This window comes from Podarcis muralis, chromosome 4 (assembly GCF_964188315.1).
Source record: "Podarcis muralis chromosome 4, rPodMur119.hap1.1, whole genome shotgun sequence".
NCBI lineage: Eukaryota > Metazoa > Chordata > Lepidosauria > Squamata > Lacertidae > Podarcis > Podarcis muralis.
The window spans coordinates 6,358,907-6,380,834 of NC_135658.1; the positions used below are offsets into that span (position 1 = coordinate 6,358,907).

At 53.6% G+C, this 21,928-nt stretch overlaps 1 protein-coding gene across 11 annotated transcripts in view; it reads left to right on the forward strand.

The window, feature by feature from the left end:
- NUMA1 (nuclear mitotic apparatus protein 1) overlaps positions 1–21,928 on the forward strand; it is a 71,707-nt gene that overhangs the window by 48,354 nt on the left and 1,425 nt on the right. For 3 of the 11 annotated variants that reach the window (XM_028725768.2, XM_077926844.1, XM_077926843.1), the window contains 15 exons: positions 611–728; positions 1,990–2,130; positions 3,356–3,481; positions 5,929–9,318; positions 10,539–10,586; positions 13,626–13,694; positions 14,316–14,417; positions 14,820–15,026; positions 15,493–15,653; positions 16,379–16,619; positions 17,499–17,781; positions 19,263–19,399; positions 19,907–20,125; positions 20,507–20,626; positions 21,117–21,278. In XM_028725768.2, the coding sequence (XP_028581601.2) occupies positions 611–728; positions 1,990–2,130; positions 3,356–3,481; positions 5,929–9,318; positions 10,539–10,586; positions 13,626–13,694; positions 14,316–14,417; positions 14,820–15,026; positions 15,493–15,653; positions 16,379–16,619; positions 17,499–17,781; positions 19,263–19,399; positions 19,907–20,125; positions 20,507–20,626; positions 21,117–21,278 (5,524 nt within the window). The remainder of the gene's footprint in view (positions 1–610; positions 729–1,989; positions 2,131–3,355; positions 3,482–5,928; positions 9,319–10,538; positions 10,587–13,625; positions 13,695–14,315; positions 14,418–14,819; positions 15,027–15,492; positions 15,654–16,378; positions 16,620–17,498; positions 17,782–19,262; positions 19,400–19,906; positions 20,126–20,506; positions 20,627–21,116; positions 21,279–21,928) is intronic. The other 8 variants (XM_077926848.1, XM_077926846.1, XM_077926851.1 and 5 more) reach the window with 8 other exon arrangements.

Sequence of the window (21,928 nt, forward strand, 5' to 3'; positions counted from 1 at the left end):
TGTAGTCCAACAAAAGCTGGAGACCCAAGTTTGGGAAACCCTGGACTAGGATTTGTTGGCCCTCTGCTGTTGCTTTGACTAAACCCCCTTTTCAGAAGTTGACTATGGGCCCTGACTAAGGGATGCTGGTTTGTCAGCCCCAAAGAGCCTTGCGTGTGGCATCTTTCAAAGTCTACTGTATTGGACTTTGGATTTCATAGTACTTAAAGGGAGCTGAGCTGTTCTAAGCATGGAGCTCCCTCAAGAAGTCATAGCAGCAGCAACCCTTAAAAGCTGTGGAGCAAGGCAGGCAATCAGGCTGTCTTTCAACCCAAAGAGCTCTCGGCCTTGTAGTGGAGGCTCAAGCCCCGCCTGTGTGTTGCCTGCTTCCTACGATCACAGAATCTGCAATGCAGGAATCTCAGCTGAAGCATCCAAGACAGATGACCATCTAGCCTCTGCTTAAAAACCTCCAAGGAAGAAGATGATCCGCACCCTGTGTTGGGAGAGGTTCCCTGAGCTGCTTCCCTGCTCTTGGCTCCAGAGCCCAGGCCAAGGGAGGGAGCCACTCTTGCCCTCAAGTAGCGCTCTTGCTTCTTGTCATGCCTGCCTCCCTCTCTTTCTCCCTCAGCCTCCTCATGCGCCTACATGAGACACTGAAGCAGTGCCAAGACCTGAAAACTGAAAAAGGCCAGATGGACCGGAAAATCAACCAGCTCTCAGAAGAGAATGGGGATCTTGCTTTCAGGGTACGCGAGCACCTGCTTTCTGTTGTTGCTGCAGTAGCAGCCTTGTAGTCTCCAAATGTGGGGTTGGGGGTGGGGAGAAGCACAATTATACTGGACCTGCAGGTTGAGGTATTGCCTCTGCCTGAAACTCAGGTGACCCTTGATTCCTTTTCTGTGCCTTGAGATCCTGGAAAGGGTTCATTGAGTTTTGGTCTTGGAGCAGAAAGGCATTGAGGTGGCACCCGGGAGAAATGTGCCCCGTTCTCAGCTCACGTGTCATAGACCACAGGGAATCTTGAAACTCAAGTGGTTATTTCGTTTATTGATTAAAAATATTTCTATCCTGCCCTTCATCTATACAAATAGCAAGAAACAGTACATAAAACAAACCATATAATAATTACAAAACACAGCATCAGAATAAAGAGAGGCAAGTAAAAACTACAGCAGCAGAGCGGGTTACACAAGTCCCCATGTGAAGGCCTTAGAGGAACTTGTGGTTCCCTTACACAGAGTCAGGCCACTGGTCCATCTTGTCTGCTCTGACTGGCCGTGGTTCCCTGGGACCCTCGGGCAGACAGAGAGGTCTCTTCCCCATTACCTGCAACATGCTGGATGTAAAGGATGGACTCCACCCTGAGCTATGAGGTCCCTTTCGTAAAACCTCAGTCTCCCAATTCAATGCCCCTTAGCAGTGCTTATGCTTGTCTTTGAATTGAACACAGGGACCTCAGAGGAATCCCAACAAGGCCGACTGAGCTATAACCACCTGTATTCCACCAGGAGTATTAATACTGTTAGCAGACCTCACAGCTTGGGTAAATTAGATTGGAATAATAACTTAGTTTCTGGAGTTCAGAGGCTTTATTGATGCAGGAACTATCAATAGGATTAGTGGAGCTGTGAGAGATGAAATTTTGCATCCTGTCTCAACAAGCTGGGAGAAAACAGCAACAAAATTGCTCAGCTTTAAGGGGTGGAGTTAGCCTATAGAGACTTACAAGCAAGTGCAGGCTAGGTTGCTAGACAGTGTCCTCCTGTGGTTTAAAGTAACACATGAATTGTCTTAGAAGTTCATTGAGAAGGAAATGTTATTTGCTTGTCTCCAACAAATGCCAGCCACGTTTTGCTGCTGCCTTTTCTGCATGTTTCATTACACACTTGCAGTAGAGGGTTTGTTCTGCACAGTCTGCCACAATTTCAGGGCAGGGGAGTTTGTACCAGTGCTAAAGACAAAGGCAGCAAGTGTCAAATAAATCCTTTCCCTGTTTTTGCAACACAGCTGCGGGAATTTGCTCACGTTCACACAGAACTCCAGGAAGCCATGAATGAGCTCTCGGAAGAGCACAACACAGCTCTAAGGGAATGGGAGGAGCAGAGGAGCCGCCTGGAGAGGGAGCTGAGCAGTGCCCTCAGTGAGAAGGTCAGTGGGCAGGAAGAGACACCCCCCTTCCACCCCCAGGGGCTAAGGCCAGGAGGTCGTCTGTTCTCGTCCATGTGGTCATCACTGTCATTGATTTTCTGCAGTAAATGATGCTTCAGCCTGCTAACAAATACATAATTTCACTAAGCTACAACATACAGGATTTTTTAAACAAGTTAATGAAAATGTCTCATTAACAATCAAATTAAACAACCCCCCTCTAATTCATAAGAAGGCTGAACGACAAAAAGACAAAAAAAAATATTAAACAGCAGAAACAATGTACCACCAAAATTAAAGCCCCTAAACCGCCCCCTGCCCTGATTGCCTCTAGACGTCCTGAGCAGCGTGTTTCTCTGGACTGGCAGGTAAGTTGGCCTCTGGCAACTTCAGCAGCAGCTTTTGTAGTTGGGATCAGTCTTGGCTTTCCCAGGCAGAGTGGAAATAGGCCAGCAAAGTAAGGAGCAGGTTAGATTGGCTCTGGTACCTTCAGCAGTAGCTTTTATAGCCCGTAATAGGAATGGCATGAAGAAGTAGGTGTGCCATTTGTACATCCTACAGTGTGCTGAAAAGGGATTTGTAACAACACGGATTGAGTTCCCAGGGCCTCTGCTTCTGGTCAGGGATATTTCCCTTTCAACAGATGCTTCTGTCATGCTTCCTGGGCTCTGAGTATGCTCAAAAGATAGTTGCCGCGTGTGGCTGCCACTTCCGTTGTGCTCCCCCAGGAAGAGCTATTTAAGGAGGTTGTGGGTATGTGCCGTAATGGTGGTAGCTGTTCAGTTGTTATTCTTCACACATTTCACTCATGAAAGCCTGGCCAGGAGTTCTAACAAGCAGGGAGCCCTCCCCCTTAACGGAGAGGAGGCCATCCCTGGGCTCAGTCTTGGGCAACAGGCGTTTGTGTAGGGTGGGGCCAGTGAGTTGCAGATAAGTAATGTGGCTTTTTCCTTGTTGGACACCACACAGCCACATGGGTAGATCCCTGGAAAAGTTCACTAGATGGAAAGGAGGAGGCACTGTGTGCTCATTGCCCATGGTCCTTTGCCTCCCTGGACCAGAAAGGTGTGAGCGGGTGCACCTGCCTCCAGCAGTCAGAGGTGATGCAGTCCTCTGTGGCGGTGGCTGTTGCTGGTTGGGGGTGGGGGTTGGACCCAACTGGGTTGATGGTTCTTTTCAGCTCAGGTTCCACAATTCCATTCCCCACCTGTGTCTTGTTCTCCAGAGGTGCTTGGAAGAGAAGCTGGAGATTCTGCAGGGAAAGTACTCCTTGCTGGAGGACCAGATGGCGAAGCTGAGGGAGACCACTTCCTTGCCAGAGAAAGGAGAGGTCATGGGTGACATTCTGAAGGTAGGAGCAGGGCCCTGGTGAGACGGGTCCCAGGAGAGAAATGTCACTTGTCACACGGGGGGCCGGGGCAGTCAGGTGGCTCGCTCCGTGAAACCCTTGGTAATGCCAACTAGTTGAACTGCATTGTTATATAAAAAGGAGTGCATATTTCAGGTGCCACATAACACCCCTCCCACATTTGTTAGAACTCTCTTACCTTTTTGAGTGGCAGCACCTGCACTTTGGAGCTCCCTGCCTGTTGACGTCCGGCAGGCACCTTCACTGTACCCTTTTCAGTGCCTGCTAAAAACAGTTTTGTTTAGACAAGCCTACCCGGATGTTTAGAAAGTTGAAGCAAATGTTAATCTGTTTTTAGTCTATTCTTCTTTTAACTTTCCGAATGTTCCCAAAATCATTGTTGCTAATTTTTCTTGGTGATAATTTTGTTTTTTGTTTTTTTGTAAGCCACTCTGAGGGTGTGTGTTTTTCCACAGTCAAGCAGTGTATAAATTTTATGAAATTATAAAAAGGGATGTTCTTGATTAAAATAGACATTCATACTCGTCCCATGTCTGCAGAACAGATATTTTTGTTGAATAAGAGGTGGGGTAACTAATGTTGCCCAATGGACTGGATGAAAAGGTGACCAAACTCAGCTGACGGGCATTTGGTGCCAAATTCAAACTGCCAAATGCCAGCTGTACAGGACACTTGGGGTGGCACTTTGAGTGCCTGGCTTCCCATGGTTCTTTGCCAGCTGCAGCTTTACCTGTCCCAGGCCTGGTGGCAGATGACATTGAGTGAGTGGCAAAGGGGTGTGGCTGGCTGGAAAGGACCTCACGGACTAGGGATTTCCCACCTCTTAATTAGACTTTAGAGCTAGTTTCTTACGATAAGTGTGCGCACGGGAACTATTTGCCAAGGGATTCTGCATCAACTCTGCTCGGAGGCACAGGCCAGTGACTCATCTATGTTAGGCTCGTGGTTTTAGTCATGAAACTGCGTAACGGAAAACCACATCTGGGCAGTTCAGCCACTCTTTGCAGAGTTAATGCAGGCACTTGTGGCTTTTTATTGTTAATTCAAAAAAACATTAATAGCTTCTTTGACTTTTTACGTGTTAACATTGGGTATATTTATAGAGACACTTCCCTAAAAAAGAGTGTGACTTGAGGCAATGTCTGCCTTCGTTATTGCTAGCAGTCCTAACTAACCACAACACTGTTAACTTGGACCATTGTAAAAATATTTGATTCCGTTTCTGTTGTTAATGGACTATAACTAACCTGAAAAGTCCCTTCAGTTGTAGGAGTTGTGTATCTCTGTGTATTCCCAGATATTGTTAGGTGGTGTTTTAGTCCACTGATTGTTAGCCTGGTCCACTGTATTGCAGGGCCTGCCTTAGTTCTGGACTTGCCTACTCTTTCCACTCCCTACAGCTTCCGCCTGCCTTACTGGCCAGTACATGTATCTTGTGGCCCACCCTGAGATCTTTGGATGAAGGGCAGTATATAAAATAAAGTAAGTCTGCCCCTGGCACTTCCGATGCTTTAGTCAGGCTCTGTTGTCTTTAAAAACAAACAACAGCATCAAAACAAAAGCCAAACAAACAAATTTAAAACAGCCTCCACATTCATTAAAGGTACGAAGTGGGGGAAGTGACCTGTGTCATACACAGTTGGGCAGTTTGGATCTCTGCCTTGGCTGGTTTCTGCTTCAGACAGGCAGAGCTGACGTCTCTTGAGTGTGGTGCTGAATGCTGATGAGTACATGGCCTTCTGTCTAGGCACAGCCTCATTCTCACTGAGGAGTGGTATGGTCAACTCAACTTGATGCGGAGGTTACGTTCCGGGGATAGCATGTAAACCCAACATCGCAAACAGTCAAAACAACCCTTTAAAAGCCATAAAAAGCACAGGGCTACACTTACTGCACACTCCCAAGGTCGCCCTGCACATCTGAATGCTCTCCCAGGGTGAGTGCAATGGCAGGTAGGATTGCTGGCTGTCTTCCCCCCTTTTGACTCCCCCACCTCTTCCACATGTTAGAGGGGGATTTTCCACTGGTGGCAGATGACAGAGACTGTGACACACTCAGACCGGTGTAAAACCAAACTAAATAAAGACTTTATTTCAAAACAGCAAAGCTAGTGGGTGTTTTTCCTGCAGGCAGAGTACAAACTGCAGCTTTTCTCCTTTTGTAGCCATGGCCAGCTGCACCCAATTAGCCCAGAGCTCACAAAAACTGTTCTTAAAGGTACAAACTTGTTTCTGTGCAGAATGTCTCCCAACACCACACACGCTCCTTTTTAAAAAAAAAAATTGGTCAAGCACGTAAAACTGAGATTGTGTAAGTTAAGTGCATAAGCTGTGAGTCTGTGTTTGGGCAGTATTGGAGGGGAAGGAGCAAGGCTCGTTCTGTGTGTTCTCTGGGTGCATAACCTTGTTTGCTGTTCCTTGTCCCACCAGCTTGAAGAACTGAACCAGCAGGTGGCCCACCTGAGTGGCCAGCAGACCGAGCTGCAGGCAACGGTCCTCCGCCTCGAAGAGGAGAAGCACCTGCTTGAGGCCAGCCTCCAGTCCGAGAGGAGCAGCTTTGAAGCGGAGAAGCGCCAGCTCACAGGCCTGCTCACGGAGCTGCAGAACTCCCTCTCTGAGAGCTCTCGAGGCAAGGAGAAGCTGGAGCAGGATTTGCGTGCCCAGGAGGAGAGCCTGGTCGCTCAGGTCAACGCCCTGACAGCTGAGATTGCCAAGCTGATGGGCTTCCTCCACCAGAAGGACCAGGACCTGCTGGTTTTGCAGCAGCAGAAGGGCCAGCTGGCCGAGGACTTGCAGAAGAGCGAGCAGGCCTCCCGGGCAGCCCTTCAGGAGCTGAGCCTCCAGGTGGACCAGCTGACCAGCACGCTGCAGCAGAGCAACCAGAAGCTGACGCAGGTGGAGGCTGCAGGCCAGGAAGCATACAACAAGGCTGCCCAGGAGAAAGAGCTGGCCCTGAGGCAACTCCAGGAGAAGGAGGCAGAACTGTCTACCCTGACCGAGCGGCTGCGTGCTCAGAGTGCCACTTTCACGGAAGCCCAGAGGGAGAAGGCCGATCTGAGCCACAAGGTCCAGGAGCTGGAGGCCAGGATCTTGGCCCTCACCGCCCAGTGCCAGCAGAGTGAGGCCCAAGCAGGAGCTGTGTCGGTGCTGAAAGGCCAGCTTCGTGAGGCACAGCAGAAGCTGGCTGACAAGGAGAAGCTGGCCAAGGAGAACACCCGTCTCCAGGAGCGGCTCCTGATCCTGGAGGAGTCCGTCTGCAACACAGAAGGCATCTTGGAGGATGAGAAGAGGCGGGCGGCCGAGTCCCTGGAGGGCAACCTCCGGCGGATCGCAGAGCTGGAGGAGCAGATTCAGGAACTGAGCAAGCACCGGGACCAGGTCCTGCGGGAGATGGGTGAGGAGAAGGCCCAGAGGCAAGCCCTGGAGCGACAAGTGCAGCAGCTGGGAGAAGCCTCCAGGACCAAGGTGGAGGAGCTGCAGCACCAGATGGCAGAGCTCTCCTCTGTGGCTGCCAAAGGAGACCCAGGGGAGCTGGGGAGGCTTAAGGAGAAGGTCCGAGCGCTGAGCGGGGAGAAGGAGCAGGACCACCTGAGGCTGCAGGCTGAGCAGCAGAAGGTGGCAGAACTGGAGGCTCAGGTGAAGCACCTGAACAGCACGCACCAAGGAGCACTGGCTGAGCTCCAGGCGGACTTGGCTCGTGCCACGTCGCAGGTCAAGGAGAAGAAGGGCACAGAGGACCAGCTCCGGGCAGAGATCGCCTCTCTGCAGGAGAAGGTGGCTGTGGCTCAGAAGGAGGCTGCCCAGAGCCTGGCCAAAGGGAAGAAGGAGGGGCATGAAGCAGCCCAGGCGCTGGAAGTTGTCACCAGGGAGCTGGCTGAGGAGAAGCGCAAGGTAGCCGAGCTGGAGGCTCAAGTGAGGCTGGCAGGGGATCAGAGCCATAAGGACCTGAGTGCAGCTGAGTCCAGCCTCTCTAGCACCAGGGCAGCCCTGAAGGAGAAGGAGCGCGAGACAGAGAAGCTGTCTGGCCAGCTGAAGTCCCTGAAGGCCAAGCTGGAAGAGGCCTCCCAGCAGCAGAAGCAGGAGCTGGCCCTGCACAAGGAGGAAACCAAGCGGCTGGCGGGCCAGGAGGAACGGGCCAGGGCGGAACTGGCCGCTGAGAAAGTCAGCAAGGCAGCCCTGGAGGTGCAGCTGCAGAACGTCACCAACGAGCACCGAGTGGAAGTCTCTGGGCTCCAGGAGGAGGTAGCCAGGGCCCAGGAGCTGGTTGGGGAGAAAGAGCGGGAGCTGGAGGAGTTGCGCCTCAAGAACATCTCCCGCAGCGAGGAGCTAAGGGACCTGCAGAAGACGGTCAGCAAGCTGAAGGGGGAACTGGCCTCCGCTGAGGCCCTGAAGGAGAGGGCTGCCAAGATGGAGAGTGAGCTGCAAGGGTTCCTGGAGGCAGCCCGGACCCAAAAGGCCGAGATGGACAGCATCAAGTCGATGATGCACTCCAAGGACGCCTCCCTCAAGAGCCTGGAGGAGCAGAAGCGGCAGCAGGAGCAGGAGTCCACCTCCAGCCGAGAGCTCTACCAGGGGCAGCTGAAGGAGTGTGAGGCTCTCCGCGCGCAGGTGGAGAGGCTGGAGAAGCAGTGCAAGGAGCAGCAGATCACCGTTGCCCGGCTGGAGAAGGTGGCAGCCGCCTCTGAGCGGGAGCAGCAGGTGGAGGCGGAGGCTTTGAAGCGGGAGGTGGCGCAGCACAAGGAGAGGGCCGCGGAGCAGGAGCAGCTTCTGGAGGCGTCCAAGTCCAGTCTAGAGAAGCTGAAGAGGGAGCTCCACGACAAAGGAAAGGAGCTGGCCCAGAGCAGAGAGGCAGCATCCCGAGCCGAGAAGGAGCTAGTCGCCCTACGTGCCGCAGCCCAGGAGAAGAGCAAGTCTGAGGAGAGCTGGAAGGAGCAGCTGTCACGCTGTGCCCAGGAATCGGAGCGCCAGGCCAGCATCATCAGCAGCATGGAGAAGGAGACCTCCATCATGCAAAGGCAGCAGCTGGAGAAGGAGGGGGAGATCAAGGACCTGAGGCGACTGGCCCTGGCTGAGTCCGAGAAGAGCAAGAAGCTGGAGGAGAGGCTGCGGATCCTGCAGTCGGAAATGGCCACCGCCGCTTCCCGGGCAGCTGAGAGGTGCTCAACCATGAAAGCCGAAGCGCAGAGCTCCCAGGAGCAGGCCGAGAAGCTTCGGGTGGCGGTGGAGGCCCTGAAGAAGGAGCAGAGCGCTGCCTCCAAGCGGCAGGAGGACCTCTGCAAGGAGCTTAAGTCCTGGCAGGAGAAGGCCTTCCAGAAGGAGCAGCAGCTCTCCGCCCAGCAGCAGGAGTTTGCAGGGGCCCAGGCCCTGATCGCAGAGCTGATGCCCATCAAGTGCCTCTACCAGCAGCTGCAGGCGGAGCAGGCCTCGCAGGAGAGCAAGCACCGTGAGAAGCTGGAGCAGATGCAGAGCGCCGCTGGCCTCCTGCAGGCGGAGCTGGCCAGGGCCAAGCTGGAGCAGGCAGAGCTGCAGGCGGTGAAGGAGAGGCTCCTGGAGCGGGAGCGGGCCATTCAGCAGCTGCAGGCGGAGAAGGCCAGCTACGCGGGGCAGCTGGCCGCCCTCCAGCAGGGCCAGGCGCAGCTGGCCGAGGAGAACCGGGGGCTGCAGCACCTGCCGGCAGAGCTGGCCCAGACCAAGAAGCAGCACGCGCGGGAGATGGAGTTGGTCAGGCTCGACTCGGAGAAGCGGGTGGCCGCCATGAAGCGGGTGCTCGAGGACACCCAGAAGAAGTACGAGGAGAGCAAGCAGAGGCAGCTGGTGCAGGTAAGGCCCCACACGGGATTCGGTTGCTTTGGGGGGTGGGGGTTGCCCAGGGGCTACCCTAGGTAGCTGCATCTCCCCAGCCCACCCTGTGGTTTCTTTGCCTTCTTGAAACAGGGTGGAGGGGTTGGGGGCAAAGCTCATCCTCTTTGCGCCCCCTCCCACTTCGTCCCTACTCCCTTGCTTCACCTGGGGGCAGCCCTGCCTCTGGAGATTAGGCGGATGGAGTAAATGGTGTGGGATCTGGCCTAGATTTGCCCGCTGGACAGAAAATGATGGTGGCTCTTAATGGTTTTCCATGCTGCTTAGAAATTCTGGTTCCAGTTCGCTTAATGAAGGGGACAGCTCTGCAGGGCCACCCTTGAGAGACGGAAGCATCTCTCTCAGGATTGGATGAGGTTGCAAGACACCTGGGGGTGGGGGCGCACCTTGCTGCATTCTGTATAGTGCAGTCCAGATAGAGGGAATGTGCAGAAGCAAGATGTGGCCTGAAAGGCTCAGCAGACCTTATTTGGCTCATGGGGTGCATCTTGAGCAATGGGGACCCTCCTTCCATCTCTAGCCCTCTAGAACATGGGTAGGCAAACTAAGGACCGGGGGCCGGATCCTGCCCAATCATCTTCTAAATCCGGCCCACGGGCGGTCCGGGAATCATCGTGTTTTTACATGAGTAGAATGTGTTCTTTTATTTAAAATGTATCTCTGGATTATTTGTGGGGCATAGGAATTTGTTCACCCCCCCCAAAAAAAAAAAATATAGTCCTGCTCCCCACAAGGTCTGAGGGACAGTGGACCGGCCCCCTGCTGAAAAAGTTTGCTGACCCCTGATCTAGAACTTTGGGGTCTGCAGTAGGCCAGTAGTAGATACTTTCCCTGAAAGTTGAAGCATGCAAGTTAACAAAGGGGGTGCTGTTGTCCAGGAGCCATGTTTGCTTGAGATGCTGGCTATATGTTATGCTTGAATGGGCTCCCTTTTGCTCCTGCATGTACGCAGTGTTCTAGCATTGCCCCTCCAGGTTCCACAAGTCTTCTCCTCTGATTTATATACTGCCCTCTCAGCTCTGAGCCTCTGGGGAAGGGATGAGCAACACCCTCTCGGTCTGGATTGGGTTGGCAGTTGAGCTCCCACCCTTGCCACAAGTTGCCCCAGCTGCTTTTTGTGGTGTTTTCACGTCTGCCTTCATTGCTTCCCCCTCCCACCCACCCACCCCCCAATCCTACAGGTGGAGCAGCTAGAGGTATATCAGAAAGAGCGAGCTAATGCATGCCAGGTAATGCATGCCAGGTGTCAGCTGCTTAAACGGTGACAGTGCATGACGTAGCTGCTGCTGCTGCTTCCCCTCCATCATGGCTGCCATCTCCTCTTGTGAACTGTTTGCAATGGGGGCTTACGGAGGACAAGTAATAAGGCCGCCGCCACCCTCGGTTGGGGGCTGTGTGGGAAAACAGGGCTTCACAATACCTCTCTAAAACGCTGCACCTTATGCCCAGATGCCTCCTCACACAGGTCAGCAAAACTTTTGTTCTCTTACTTTGACAAAAAAATTTACTTGGCAAGAGCAGAAAGCACACAAATCCTGTCCTTTGCACCAAAGGCAAGACTGTCCATAGCTATGTGGCAAGCCAAGGCTTGCAAAGGAAGTCGCGCCAGCAGGCAGCAAAGTCAGTCGACTTGGGATTGTTGCCCTTCCAGCAGGTCTCCCAGTAATAGTAGTATGAGGGCTTGCTACACACACACACACACACACACACACACACCGTTTTTTGTTGCCCTCCCCTTTAAAGATCTCCTTGGTGCCTCTTTTTCTGATAGCACCACAGTACAGCACCACATGCATCCTCTTGCGCCCTCTCATCCCAACACCTGGGAAGCCTTGGGAGCAGCTTGGGGCGTACCAGTTACTTGCCCTGTAGAATTTCCCACTTCTCTTTGTAACTCCTGGTGGAGCAACCTGCTGGAAGAGGCCAATGGCCCATCTAGTCCACCTTCCTGTTCCCAGTGTGGCCAAGCAGGTGCCTCAAAGGGAAACCCCCTCACAGGATTTGAGCACAAGAGCAACTCTCCCCTCCTGCAGTTTCCAGCAAGTGCTGCTGCCTCCAGCTGTGGAGGCAGAGCATAGCCACCAGGGGCTAGTAGCCATGGGGAACCTTTTCTCCTCCATGAATTTATCTGATCCTCGTTCAAAGCTATCTAGGCTGGTGGCCATGACTGCTTCCTGGGGGAGTGAGTTTCATTATTTAGCTATGTGCTGCGCGACGGGGTGAGCTCCCGTTGCTGTGTCCCAGCTCCTGCCAACCTAGCAGTTCGAAAGCACACCAGTGCAAGTAGATAAATAGGTACCACTGCGGCGGGAAGGTAAACGGTGTTTCTTTGCGCTCCAGCTTCTGCCACCGTGTCCCATTGTGCCAGAAGTGGTTTAGTCCTGCTGGCCACATGACCCGGAAAGCTGTCTGTGGACAAATGCCGGCTCCCTCGGCCTGAAAGTGAGATGAGAGCCGCAACCCCATAGTCACCTTTGACTGGTCTTAACCATCCAGGGGTTCTTTGCCTACCTTTACCTGCATCTGGAGCACTGTCTCCAGTTCTGGGCACCACTTTTTAAGACTGGACTGCGCCAAGAGGGGAGTAGCCATATGAAGCCAGAGGTGCCCTATGCCTTGAGCAGCAGAGAGTAGAACTTGATGATCTCCGGGGTCCTTTCCCGCTCCAGCTGCTGCATCTTTTGGCATTCTGTCTTCCCCATCTCCTTCCTGTATTTTCCTTTGGTATAGGAGAGAATCTCTGTGAATGATACTGCTCTCGGGAGGGGAGACCTTGAGCTCCAGGCAGAGTGCAGGGTCTGCAACGCAGGGGGGCCAGCCCTCTAACCTTCAGGGTTACCAGGAGCTAAAAGCACCACCACCTCTCTTAGCCATCTGCAAGCATGGTTGCACCTGAAGACAAGTCCACCCCTCACCCCTGTGTTTTAAAGCCCTTCATTAAGAGCAAACCAGCTTAAACTAGAATCCCCTGAAACGACCCCCTCCACTTCAGAAACCCTCTTGGATTCTAACCTTCAACGTTTCCGTGGATCCCTGATGCTCCCTTACCCCCAAGTGCACGAGAGGCAAACAGTTGGCAATGGAGACCCTGCTTTGGGGTTGCTGGGGAGACCTGGAGGTGGGAAATGCAGGACGGTGGGCGTGGCTAATTAACTTCCGGCATCACTTTCATCGCATGTCAGAGCATCTGCTTGCAGCACGCTCCAGCTCTTCTGCTTGTAGAGAGCTGCTCTTCCTGGGAAGCTGCTAACCCCCATGCACCATTTCTGCTCTGAAGCCCACTGACCCAACCCTGCAACTGGAATGCGGTGTTTGCGCAGCATAGACGTGTCGGTGGAGGGTTGGAGGCTGCTCTGGCGCGCTCGCTGCTGCTGCTGTTGCTTCCAGGAAGCTTTTGCAGGGGCAGAATGTTTAGGACAGGGGCTCCAGTGACAGTGATGCTTCCTGGGTGGAAGGGAACCTGTCGGAGGGTGTGCCTGGAATGTGGGTATGCCTGGAATGTGCTTCCAGGCATAGAGGACTCTCGCCTGCTGCATGCAGTTCTTTCTGTGTTCCTCTTGAGTAACTCTTGAGGGTCTGTGGCATTTGACAGAATTCAGACCATGGCATCATGGTTGCAAAAAGAAGCTTGAAAAAGGTGTGTAGTTCTGGGGGAAATGCCCTCAGTCTCAGGGAGGCTGAGCAGTGCTTGCATTGAATTGGGGCCTCACAGCTGTTTTCCTCCTAGCAATCAGAGTCGTTATCCAAAAACACATTCAGTGACCTATTAGTGTTGCTTTTACCAGGTGCAGAACTTGGCCCTCCCCCCTCTTTCTTTCTTTCTCACGGGGCTTGACTTACTAGAGAAGTGTTTGATGCTGAAGGGGCCAAGCTGAGTAACATAGACAGCGCCAGATTCCTCCTTCCAACCCCCAAACTGGATAAAGTGGTCAGTCCTGAGATGTCCTAAACTGTGACTCTCTGATGTCTTGCTCATAGAATCATAGACCCCAAAGGGTCATCTAGTCCAATCTGCTGCAATGCAGGAGTCACAGCTTTTGGTAAAAGGGGGAGACTTCCTTGGCCTCCTGCCAGCCAGTCCTTTTCTAGGCCAGTACAGCAGGTTTAGGAGGGGGACAGAGATTGCGGAATGGGTGGCTCTGTGCAGAGCCATGGGGTGCAGAGCCTCAAAGAACCAGGAGGGAGTGGCTGAACAGCGCTTTGAGCAGGAGGGGGAGGGGTTGGAATAACTATTCTCTCTCTCTTCTCCCCCCCCCTTTCCTTTCCAGCTGGAGGAGCTGAAGCAGAAGTACGCTCAGCAGGAGAAGGTCACTCAAGCCCAGCAGCAGAGAGCCCAGGTGAGCTTCCAGGGATGGAGCCTGGAGAGAGTTCTCCTAGTGCAGAGGTTCCCAAGCTTTTGGGGGGCACTGTCCCATTGGCTTCATAAATCCATCCCCAGATCCCCACCCCACCCTACAAAAAGCATTCAGAATAGTCCAGGGGTCAGCAACCCGCGGCTCCGGAGCCGCATGTGGCTCTTTTACACCTTTGCCGCGGCTCCGGGGCGGATACTAGTGAGGGGAGGAGGCGCATTGTGTGCTCCGACACTCCCCACTGTTTTAAATGTTGCAATGGTTTTGCGGCTCCCAGTTTTTTCTTCTTCGGTCCAAGTGGCTCTTTTTGTCTTAAAGGTTGCAGACCCCTGCACTAGTCTAATCCCCTGCAATCAAGGGCAAGGGGAATCAGGGAAGATAATAACAAGAAATGTGAAACAGTAACAGTTAATTGCATTTCCCCCCAAAATCCAATTAAAGCTATTTAGTTTTCACCGATGCCAGCTTTTCAAAGACAAGGGGTGGAAAGGACCCTTGTAAGTCCTCAGTAGAGCAACCTCACTCAGCTGGTGCAAGAGTCATGGGGAAGAAAGAAAACAATTACCCTCTCTGGCACTGTAAGGGAATATCTGGGTCTCTCCTCAGCAGGTGCATGAAGAAGAGCTTAAACACCAGAATGAGAAGATCTTGGATCTCCAGTCTCAAGTGGCCCAGAAGGAACAAGCTGCTGAGCATTACAAGACACAGGTAGAAAAGGGGGAGCTGGTTCCCTCTGGGGCAGAAGTGTGGGGTGGGAGGGAAGAGAACCATCACCCTGGCTTCTACCCTGTATTAAACAGTCACAGTTAAGGCAAGCACTAAGAAAAGAAGTTCTGCCATTATAGGCCTCAAAATTCCATAGCTTACAAAAATGGCAGCCGTTGAACAAACTGGCATATAAGACCTGCATGATGAGGTTTGCAAATGTGGGTGTGTGGAGGGTAAGTACACTTTGTGACGTTGCACAACGACATGGCTGAGCAAGGGTCTCTTAAGGAAGCACCAGCCTTGGCTTCCGATGTCCCGGCTTTGCGGGAAATTGCCTCAAGTCTGGTCTTAAACTGGCAGGTGTTGTGCTTGACGGGTGCCTCACTTTTCCTCGCCCCTCAGATGGAGAAGGCCAAGACCCACTACGATGCAAAGAAGCAACAAAACCAGGAGCTGCTCGAGAGGCTGGGAGTCCTGGAAGAGGTGGAGAGGGAGAACGCGGAGCTGAAGGCCAAATCGGAGCGCCTTATGAAGGAGCAGCAGGATTTGGTGAGGCAGATGCAGGAGGCCCAGCTCACCTCCAAGAACCTCTGCAGCCTCGAGGCACAGGTAGGGCCGAGGGGCGGTGGCTGAGGAGGCAGGGTGCGTGTCCACAGCAGGGCCCAGTCATTTTCATTCCAGGCCCTGCCCCCCCCCCATCTATGCATTTCCTCTTGCAGGAAGGATCTGTGGGGTCCCTAGGGTTTTCTGTACCCCAGGGATGGGGAACATGTGGCCCTTGCAGGTGTTGCTGGGCTCCAACTCCCTCCTGCTCTAGCCAGGAAGCCAAGGGACCAGGGGTGATGGGCGCTGGAGTCCAGCAACCTCTGGAGATCCATGGGTTCCCATGCTTAGTGTATATATAGCAACATATTTACCTGCAACTGAAGTGAGGTGGACTTGGCCCAGTTCTTACGTAGATGCATGCAAATAAACATTTAATTAGCCCTTTTGGTTCTAGCGGGTCTCTTGACTTCCTTGGTGCGCGGCTTGCTCGTGGCACCCTGCCCCTTACCGTTAACCAACCCAAACGCAGGTGGAGTTTGCAGATCGCCAGCTGCGAGAGCAGGGCAAGTTCCAGCTGGCCACAGATTCATTAAAAAGCCGCATCACCTTCCAGGAAAGCCCAGCCGACGTCAGCACAGACAGCCTGGACATGAGCACCAGCGATGAAGCACAGCCGCTCAACTCCACCAGGTACTGGCCCCCAGCTTAGAAGGCAAGCAGGCGGCTGCAGCAGAGCAGCTCAGCTTCCGTGCCAGATTTCTTTCCTCCTCCTTCTCCTCCTCCTTAGCTCTTTGATCGGCCATAGAGCAGAGGTTTCCCACCCTTGCAGCTCTAGGACCAATGCATGTTTCCCCAAGGGTGAAGGACTCGCAGGGTCCTTCATTTGGCAGGCCTGACACTGAAGCAACTTTGGAGACATGGGGTGTTGTTGGTGTTGCTGGTGTTGTTGTTGTTGTTGTTGGTGTTGTTGTTGTTGTTGTTAATTTTATCCGCCACCCAACTGACTGGGTTGCCCCAGCCACTTTGGGCTGCTTCCAACACATTAAGACATCAAACACAGTAGTAAAACATCAGACATTAAACATTTCTAAAAGTCAGATAGTTGTTTATTTCCTTGACATCTCATGAAGGGAGGGCGTTCCACAGTGCGGGTACCACTACTGAGAAAGCCCTCGGCCTGGTTCCCTGTAACTTCACTTCTCTCAGTGAGGGAACCACCAGAAGGCCCTCGGAGGAGACGCTCCTTCAGGTATTTTGGGCTGAGGCCGTTTAGGGCTTTAAAGGTCAGCACCAACACTTTGAATTGTATTATGAAGACTTCTCAGCTTCCTTGTTCCTGGGAATGTGAAGAGAGGGTTCTGTGGTTGTGGCCTCCCTGCCAGTTTCATGATCCCCCCCCAAATCTCTCTTCACAGCAGGAGGTCTCGCCGTTCCACCTCTGAATCTGGGACAGCAGAGCCGTCCAAGGCTTCCAACCGCCTGCCTCGGAAGGTGGAGTCTCTGGAGAGCCTCTATTTCACGCCCATCCCCACCCGCACAAGGTCCAAACTGGAGAACAGCGTTAACTCCACGGGCGACGTTTCCTTTGAGTCGGGGCGGAAAACACTCTCTGGCCGCCGGCGCACCACACAGGTCATCAACATCACCATGATCAAAGTAATGTGGGGGCCACCTAGGGATGGGAGCCAAGGTGTGGTGATGGTGGCTGTGGAGATAGGTGGCATCCGGGGCTGCTCAAATGTGCATCCTCTGTAGCCAGGTCCGTCATACACTTTTAGCAGCCTGATTCCCTGGGTGTGGGGGCTAGCAGGTGACCCCTGCTGTTAGCGGTGGATTCAGGAGAGACGGGAGCTGCCCTCTTGAGGTGGTTTACTAGAAACAAGGAGTGATGAATCCGAGTTGCCAAATGGTTCAGGGATTTGGAAGAGCTCCAAGACAAGCTCTCCAAGTGGGGTAAACGGGCAGCAAAGTGGCAAATGCACTTCCGTGTAATTGAGTGTAAAATGGTGCATGTCAAGGCAAAAAACACGAGCTTCACCTACGCTCTCGTGGGGTCAGAGTTGACAGCGGTCATGAACGAGACCTTGGGGTCATAGTGGATAGCTTGATGAAGGTGTGGACCAGGTGTGTGGCAGTTGGTAATTGCTAGGGATTCATAGGAAAGGAATTGGAAATAAAACTGCCGGTGCCATAATGCCATTATACAAACCTGTGGTGCAACCTCATTTGGGATGCTGTGTACAGAGCCTCAGAAAGGATATTGTAGAGCTGGAAAAGGTTCAGAAAAGGGCAGCAAAAATAATCTAGGGTTTGGAGCAACTCTCGAGTGAAGAAAGAATGCAGTGTTTGGTGCTTGTTAGCTTACAGGAAAGCCGAGTAAGAGATAGGGGAAGACAGGGCAGAGGCGTCTAATATTCTGTCTGGTGTGATGGAGGTGGAGAGGAGCAGCTTGGCGGGTGGGGGCAGAGTTAAGCAGCACCAGCAGCTCCTCTTTATACTCACCCTCCTCTTCCTCCTCCTTGTGCTTCTACACAGAAACACGCAGAGCCGGAAACTCCCCAGAGTGCTGACGCCTCTTTCCTCAGCATGCAGTCCGCTGGGTCTCAGAGCAGCAGCTCGAGCCAAGAGCCGGTCAAGACGCGCCTGCGTTCCGCATCCGCTTCCTCCACCCGCTCCCTCGCCAGCCTCCCCTCTCAGGAATCCCTCACCAGGCTGGGCACCTCTTCACCCAACAACACGGCCTTGATGAGCCTGCCCGGCTATCGGCCTGCCACCCGCAGCTCCCTGAGACGCTCCCAGGCCGGAGGGGCCAGCTCTGGTGAGTGCTGGGGGTTGCGGCGGCAGGACTGGGGCAGCCTTCACCTTGGTGGGGCCCTCTAGAGTCGTAGTCCAAAGCATCTGGAGGAGCAGAAGAAGCTGGGCAAAGGCTGTTCTAGAGCTTCTGATATACACAGAATCAGAGAATATGTTTGAAGGGATCCCAGGGGTCTTCTAGTCCACCCCCTGCACAGCAGGAATCACAGCTAAAGAGTCCCACCTCTGTTTATGAGCCTCCAATAAGGAGAGCCCACCACCTTCCGAGGGGGTCTGTTCCATGGACAGACAACTCTTGCCCTCAGAATAATATAATAATAGTAATTTATTACTTATACCCCGCCCATCTGGCTGAGTCTCCCCGGCCACTCTGGGCGGTTTCCAACAGGAGTTTAAAAATACATTAAAACATCATTCATTAAAAGAAAACTTCCTTAAACAGGGCTGCCTTCAGAAGGTTTTCCTGCTGGCTACATTCTCTCTGCCCGCCACCATTAGTCCACCATGCCTGACAGTCAGTGGCAGGCTAATAATAATAACAGTAGTACTAGTAGTATGAGTAGTAGTAGCAGCAGCAGCAGTTTTATTATTTATACCTATCTACTCTGGGCAGCTTCCAACACATATAAAAACATAATAAAATGTAAAAGATTTTAAAAGATATTGAGGTGTGTGTCAGGAGAGCCGTGTGTGTGTGTGTGTGTGTGTGTGTGTGTGTGTGTGAGAGAGAGAGAGAGAGAGAGGTGATGACCTTTCCCCTTGTGTATTTCTTAGCTTTCCCATGCTGCTTTGCTCCTTGGTGTGAGTCTTCTCGAGTGAGACTTCCTCCCCCGGAGCCTGTTAGCAGACTGCCTGCTCCATGACTGTTTGTGGCCGGTGATGGCATGAATATGAAGGTGGCACTGCTTGGCTCCTCCCTTCTCAAAAGCATCTCGTAGACAGCCCTCGCAAGGCCTGGAATGGCCATGCATAGAACAGCCAGCAGAGGTGGGACACGGGAGAGCCAGGATGGATAAAAGGAAGGGCTTCTTCACGCAGTGCATAATTAATCTGTGGAACTCATTTCTGCAGGAGGCAGTGAGAGCTACCAACTTGAATGACTTTAAAATAAGATTGGACACATTCACGGAGGAGAAGGGCTGTCAGTGGCCCTGCTCTCCCTCCACAATTAGGGGAAGCAAGGCTTCCGAATGCCAGTTGCCTGTACCAGCAGGGTTCTTCTGAATGTTCTTTTGCAGTTGAGAAAGGCTGGCTCTGTTAACTGTGCATGGGGTGCTCTGTTTTGCCCTCTTTCCTCTTCGTCCCCATGAATTGGGGAGGGGGGCAGAGGAATCTCCTTGCCACCTCCTTCCTTGATTGGGATCACTGTTGTCGATTATCTTGCGGAGAGCCACTTGGGGTTCCTCCCTTCTGTGTGGCTGGTGATGCAACCTAGGAAGTGAGCAGCCGAAACCCTCCCCTCTCTCTCCCCCCCCCCCTTCTCAGGGCGCAGCAGCTTCTACATGGGCACCTGCCAGGAGGAGCCGGAAGTGCTTGACGAATGGAGCCGCATCGCTGAGCTCCAGCAGCGCAACAGGATCTGCCCACCTCACCTGAAGACCTGCTACCCCCTGGAGTCTCGGGTGAGTGTCGCCAAAGGGCCAGCTAGTCCTGACTCCCACGGCAGCTAGCGATATGTTTTTAAGGCCAGGGAGGGCAGGGGGTGGGGATGCGATGCCTGCTCCTGCTGCTGATTTAGTCAACGCCAGGAGAATTCTGCGAACGGAAAATTGGATTCTGCAATGGAGATCAAGTTAGTGGGTTGGATTCCACCCCCCAAAAAAACATGGCCCTTTGAGGGCTAGTGCATATTTATGTGACTATATGGGGGAGGGGAGGAGGGGTTTGGGAAGAGTGTAAAAGGGGTGCATAGACAGGGTTGGTGAGCGGAGCAAGCAGGGGTGCCAGTCCCTCATTTGTGTGTTTGTGCATGTAAATCTTGCTCAGTCCTGGTCAATAGACACCTGGGGAGCTTCCTCCCCTGTGCATTTTGGGGGCTGTTCCACTTTTGCAGTAGGCTCAGCCTGGTGTGCGTGTGCACACAAAGAGCCTTCGTCTGATGCCCACTTCTCCTCTTCTCCACCTGCCAGCCATCCCTGTCACTGGCCACCATCACAGATGAGGATATGAAGACGGGGGACCCCAGAGAGACCCTCCGCCGTGCCAGCATGCTGCCCTCCCAGGTTTCCGAGGGCCCAGCCACCCGTCGCAGCACCCTGAGTTCCGTGGCGGCCGCGGGGGGCATTGCCACTCGGCAGCAGAGGAAGCGCATTTCAGATGAATCCCACCAGGCTGCAGGGACCCCCGAGGTGAGTGGCAGTGGCTCTGCAGCACATTCAGCTGGCCTGAACCCCTTTCAAGCTGGGCAGGGTGGGGATATGGGAGAGGGTTATTATGGGAGTATCGGGTAGGCCCAGGGTGTAATGGGGCAAGTTTGCCGGTGTCTTCTAGGGCAGGTGCTGGTGGGGACCAGGGACCCTTCAGTCCCTCTGGGATTGCAGCTCCCATCATCCCTAAGCGTTGGGTGTGGCTGGCTGTGGTCGCTGGGAGTTGCAGTCCAGCGACATCTCCTGTTCCCCCATTTCTCAGCTGGCCACCTTGGCGGGGAGATGAAAGGCACCGTTGTCTTTTGCTCAGTCGCATCAGGCCCCAACTAATCTCTCCTCCACACACCCTTTTTCTCCGTTCAGTCCAAGAAATCTGCCAGCTGCTTCCCACGGCCCCAGACTCCCAAACTGCGGAGCGAGGAGCACAAGCACAGCACCCATGCGGGAAGCAAGAAGGACAAAGCCCAGGCAGCCAACAAGCAGGTAAGGGAGCCTCTTGCTCTTCCATCGGGCTGCCAGAGCAGGGCACAGGGGGCCTCTGAGGCTGCGGCATTGCTGAAGCAGAGCAGGCTGCGAGACCACCCCTACTCAGGCAGGGAAGTTTTTAAACAAAGGTTGGATGACCACTTGTCAGGGATTCTTTAGCTGTGATTCCTGTGTTGCAGGAGCTTGGGGTCCCTTCCAGCTTTACAGTTCTATGGTTCTGCAAAGTATGATCTCTCCTTTCTGCCTATCTAGACACAAACACCAGACTACCACACACACACACACAAACTCAATCTCTCCCTAGCTTCAGACGTGGGCCTGGTGCTTCTCTGCAGTGATTATAATGAACGGGGTGGGTGGGGTGGAGGAGGCGGTATGCCAAGGAATGCTAACTCTTCTCTTGAGTTCCCTTGCCGTGGGGATGAGAGAGCACAGAAGAGCTGCTGAGGTCTCCTGATTCTCCTGACTCCTTCCTCTTTCCCTGCAGCCCAACAGGCGCCAGTCGATGGCCTTCAGCATTCTGAACACTCCGAAGAAGCTGGGCAACAGCCTCCTGCGCCGGGGGCCCAACCGCAAAGTGACTCCCAAAAGCTCCCCCCGGAGCAGCAGCCGGAGATCCCCGAGGGCAGCGTCATCTCCTAAGGGCAAGGTAGGAGGGAGAAGGGGCCTCACCATGAGTCTCTCGCTCCCAGCATCCCCTTGGAGCAAGCATGGGCGGGAGAGAGATTTTGCCTGGAAAGTGAGCCTGCATTTTGGTGTATTTAGATATATAGTCTGGTGGAGCTAATAGAGAAGAGGGCTGGGAAAAGCCATGGGTCTGGGACTCCTTGGAGCACAGAAGGCGGTTTGCCAGCAAAAGAACACCGGAAGAGGCTGCTGGATCAGGCCAATGGCCCATCTAGTCCACCATCCTCTTCTCACAGGCTGACCAGATGCCTGTGGGAGTTGAGCAAGTCCATTGCTCAGTCGTAGGGCCGGGCCCCCCCACCTGCCAGGCCTGACTCCCCATCCTTTTGCTCCTTCAGGTCTCAAGGGCTGCCAGAGCAGGCTGGCCTCTCCTTGTGCAGTGCGACCAGGCCTGTATGGAACCTCTTCTGGCTGGGTCACACCAGGGGCAGCACGGACCTCCCCTTGGGCTCCCCTCCCCTCCCACTGGTGGTGTGTGGTTTCTGGATTTTGCAGCACCTCTCCTGGGTGTGGGACTCTGCCCTTGCCCGACGGGCCGACTTCGCCTGCTGTCTTCTTCCTGATTTGCTGCCATGCAGAAGAGTGATGAGAGTCGCTTGTCGTTCTCATAAG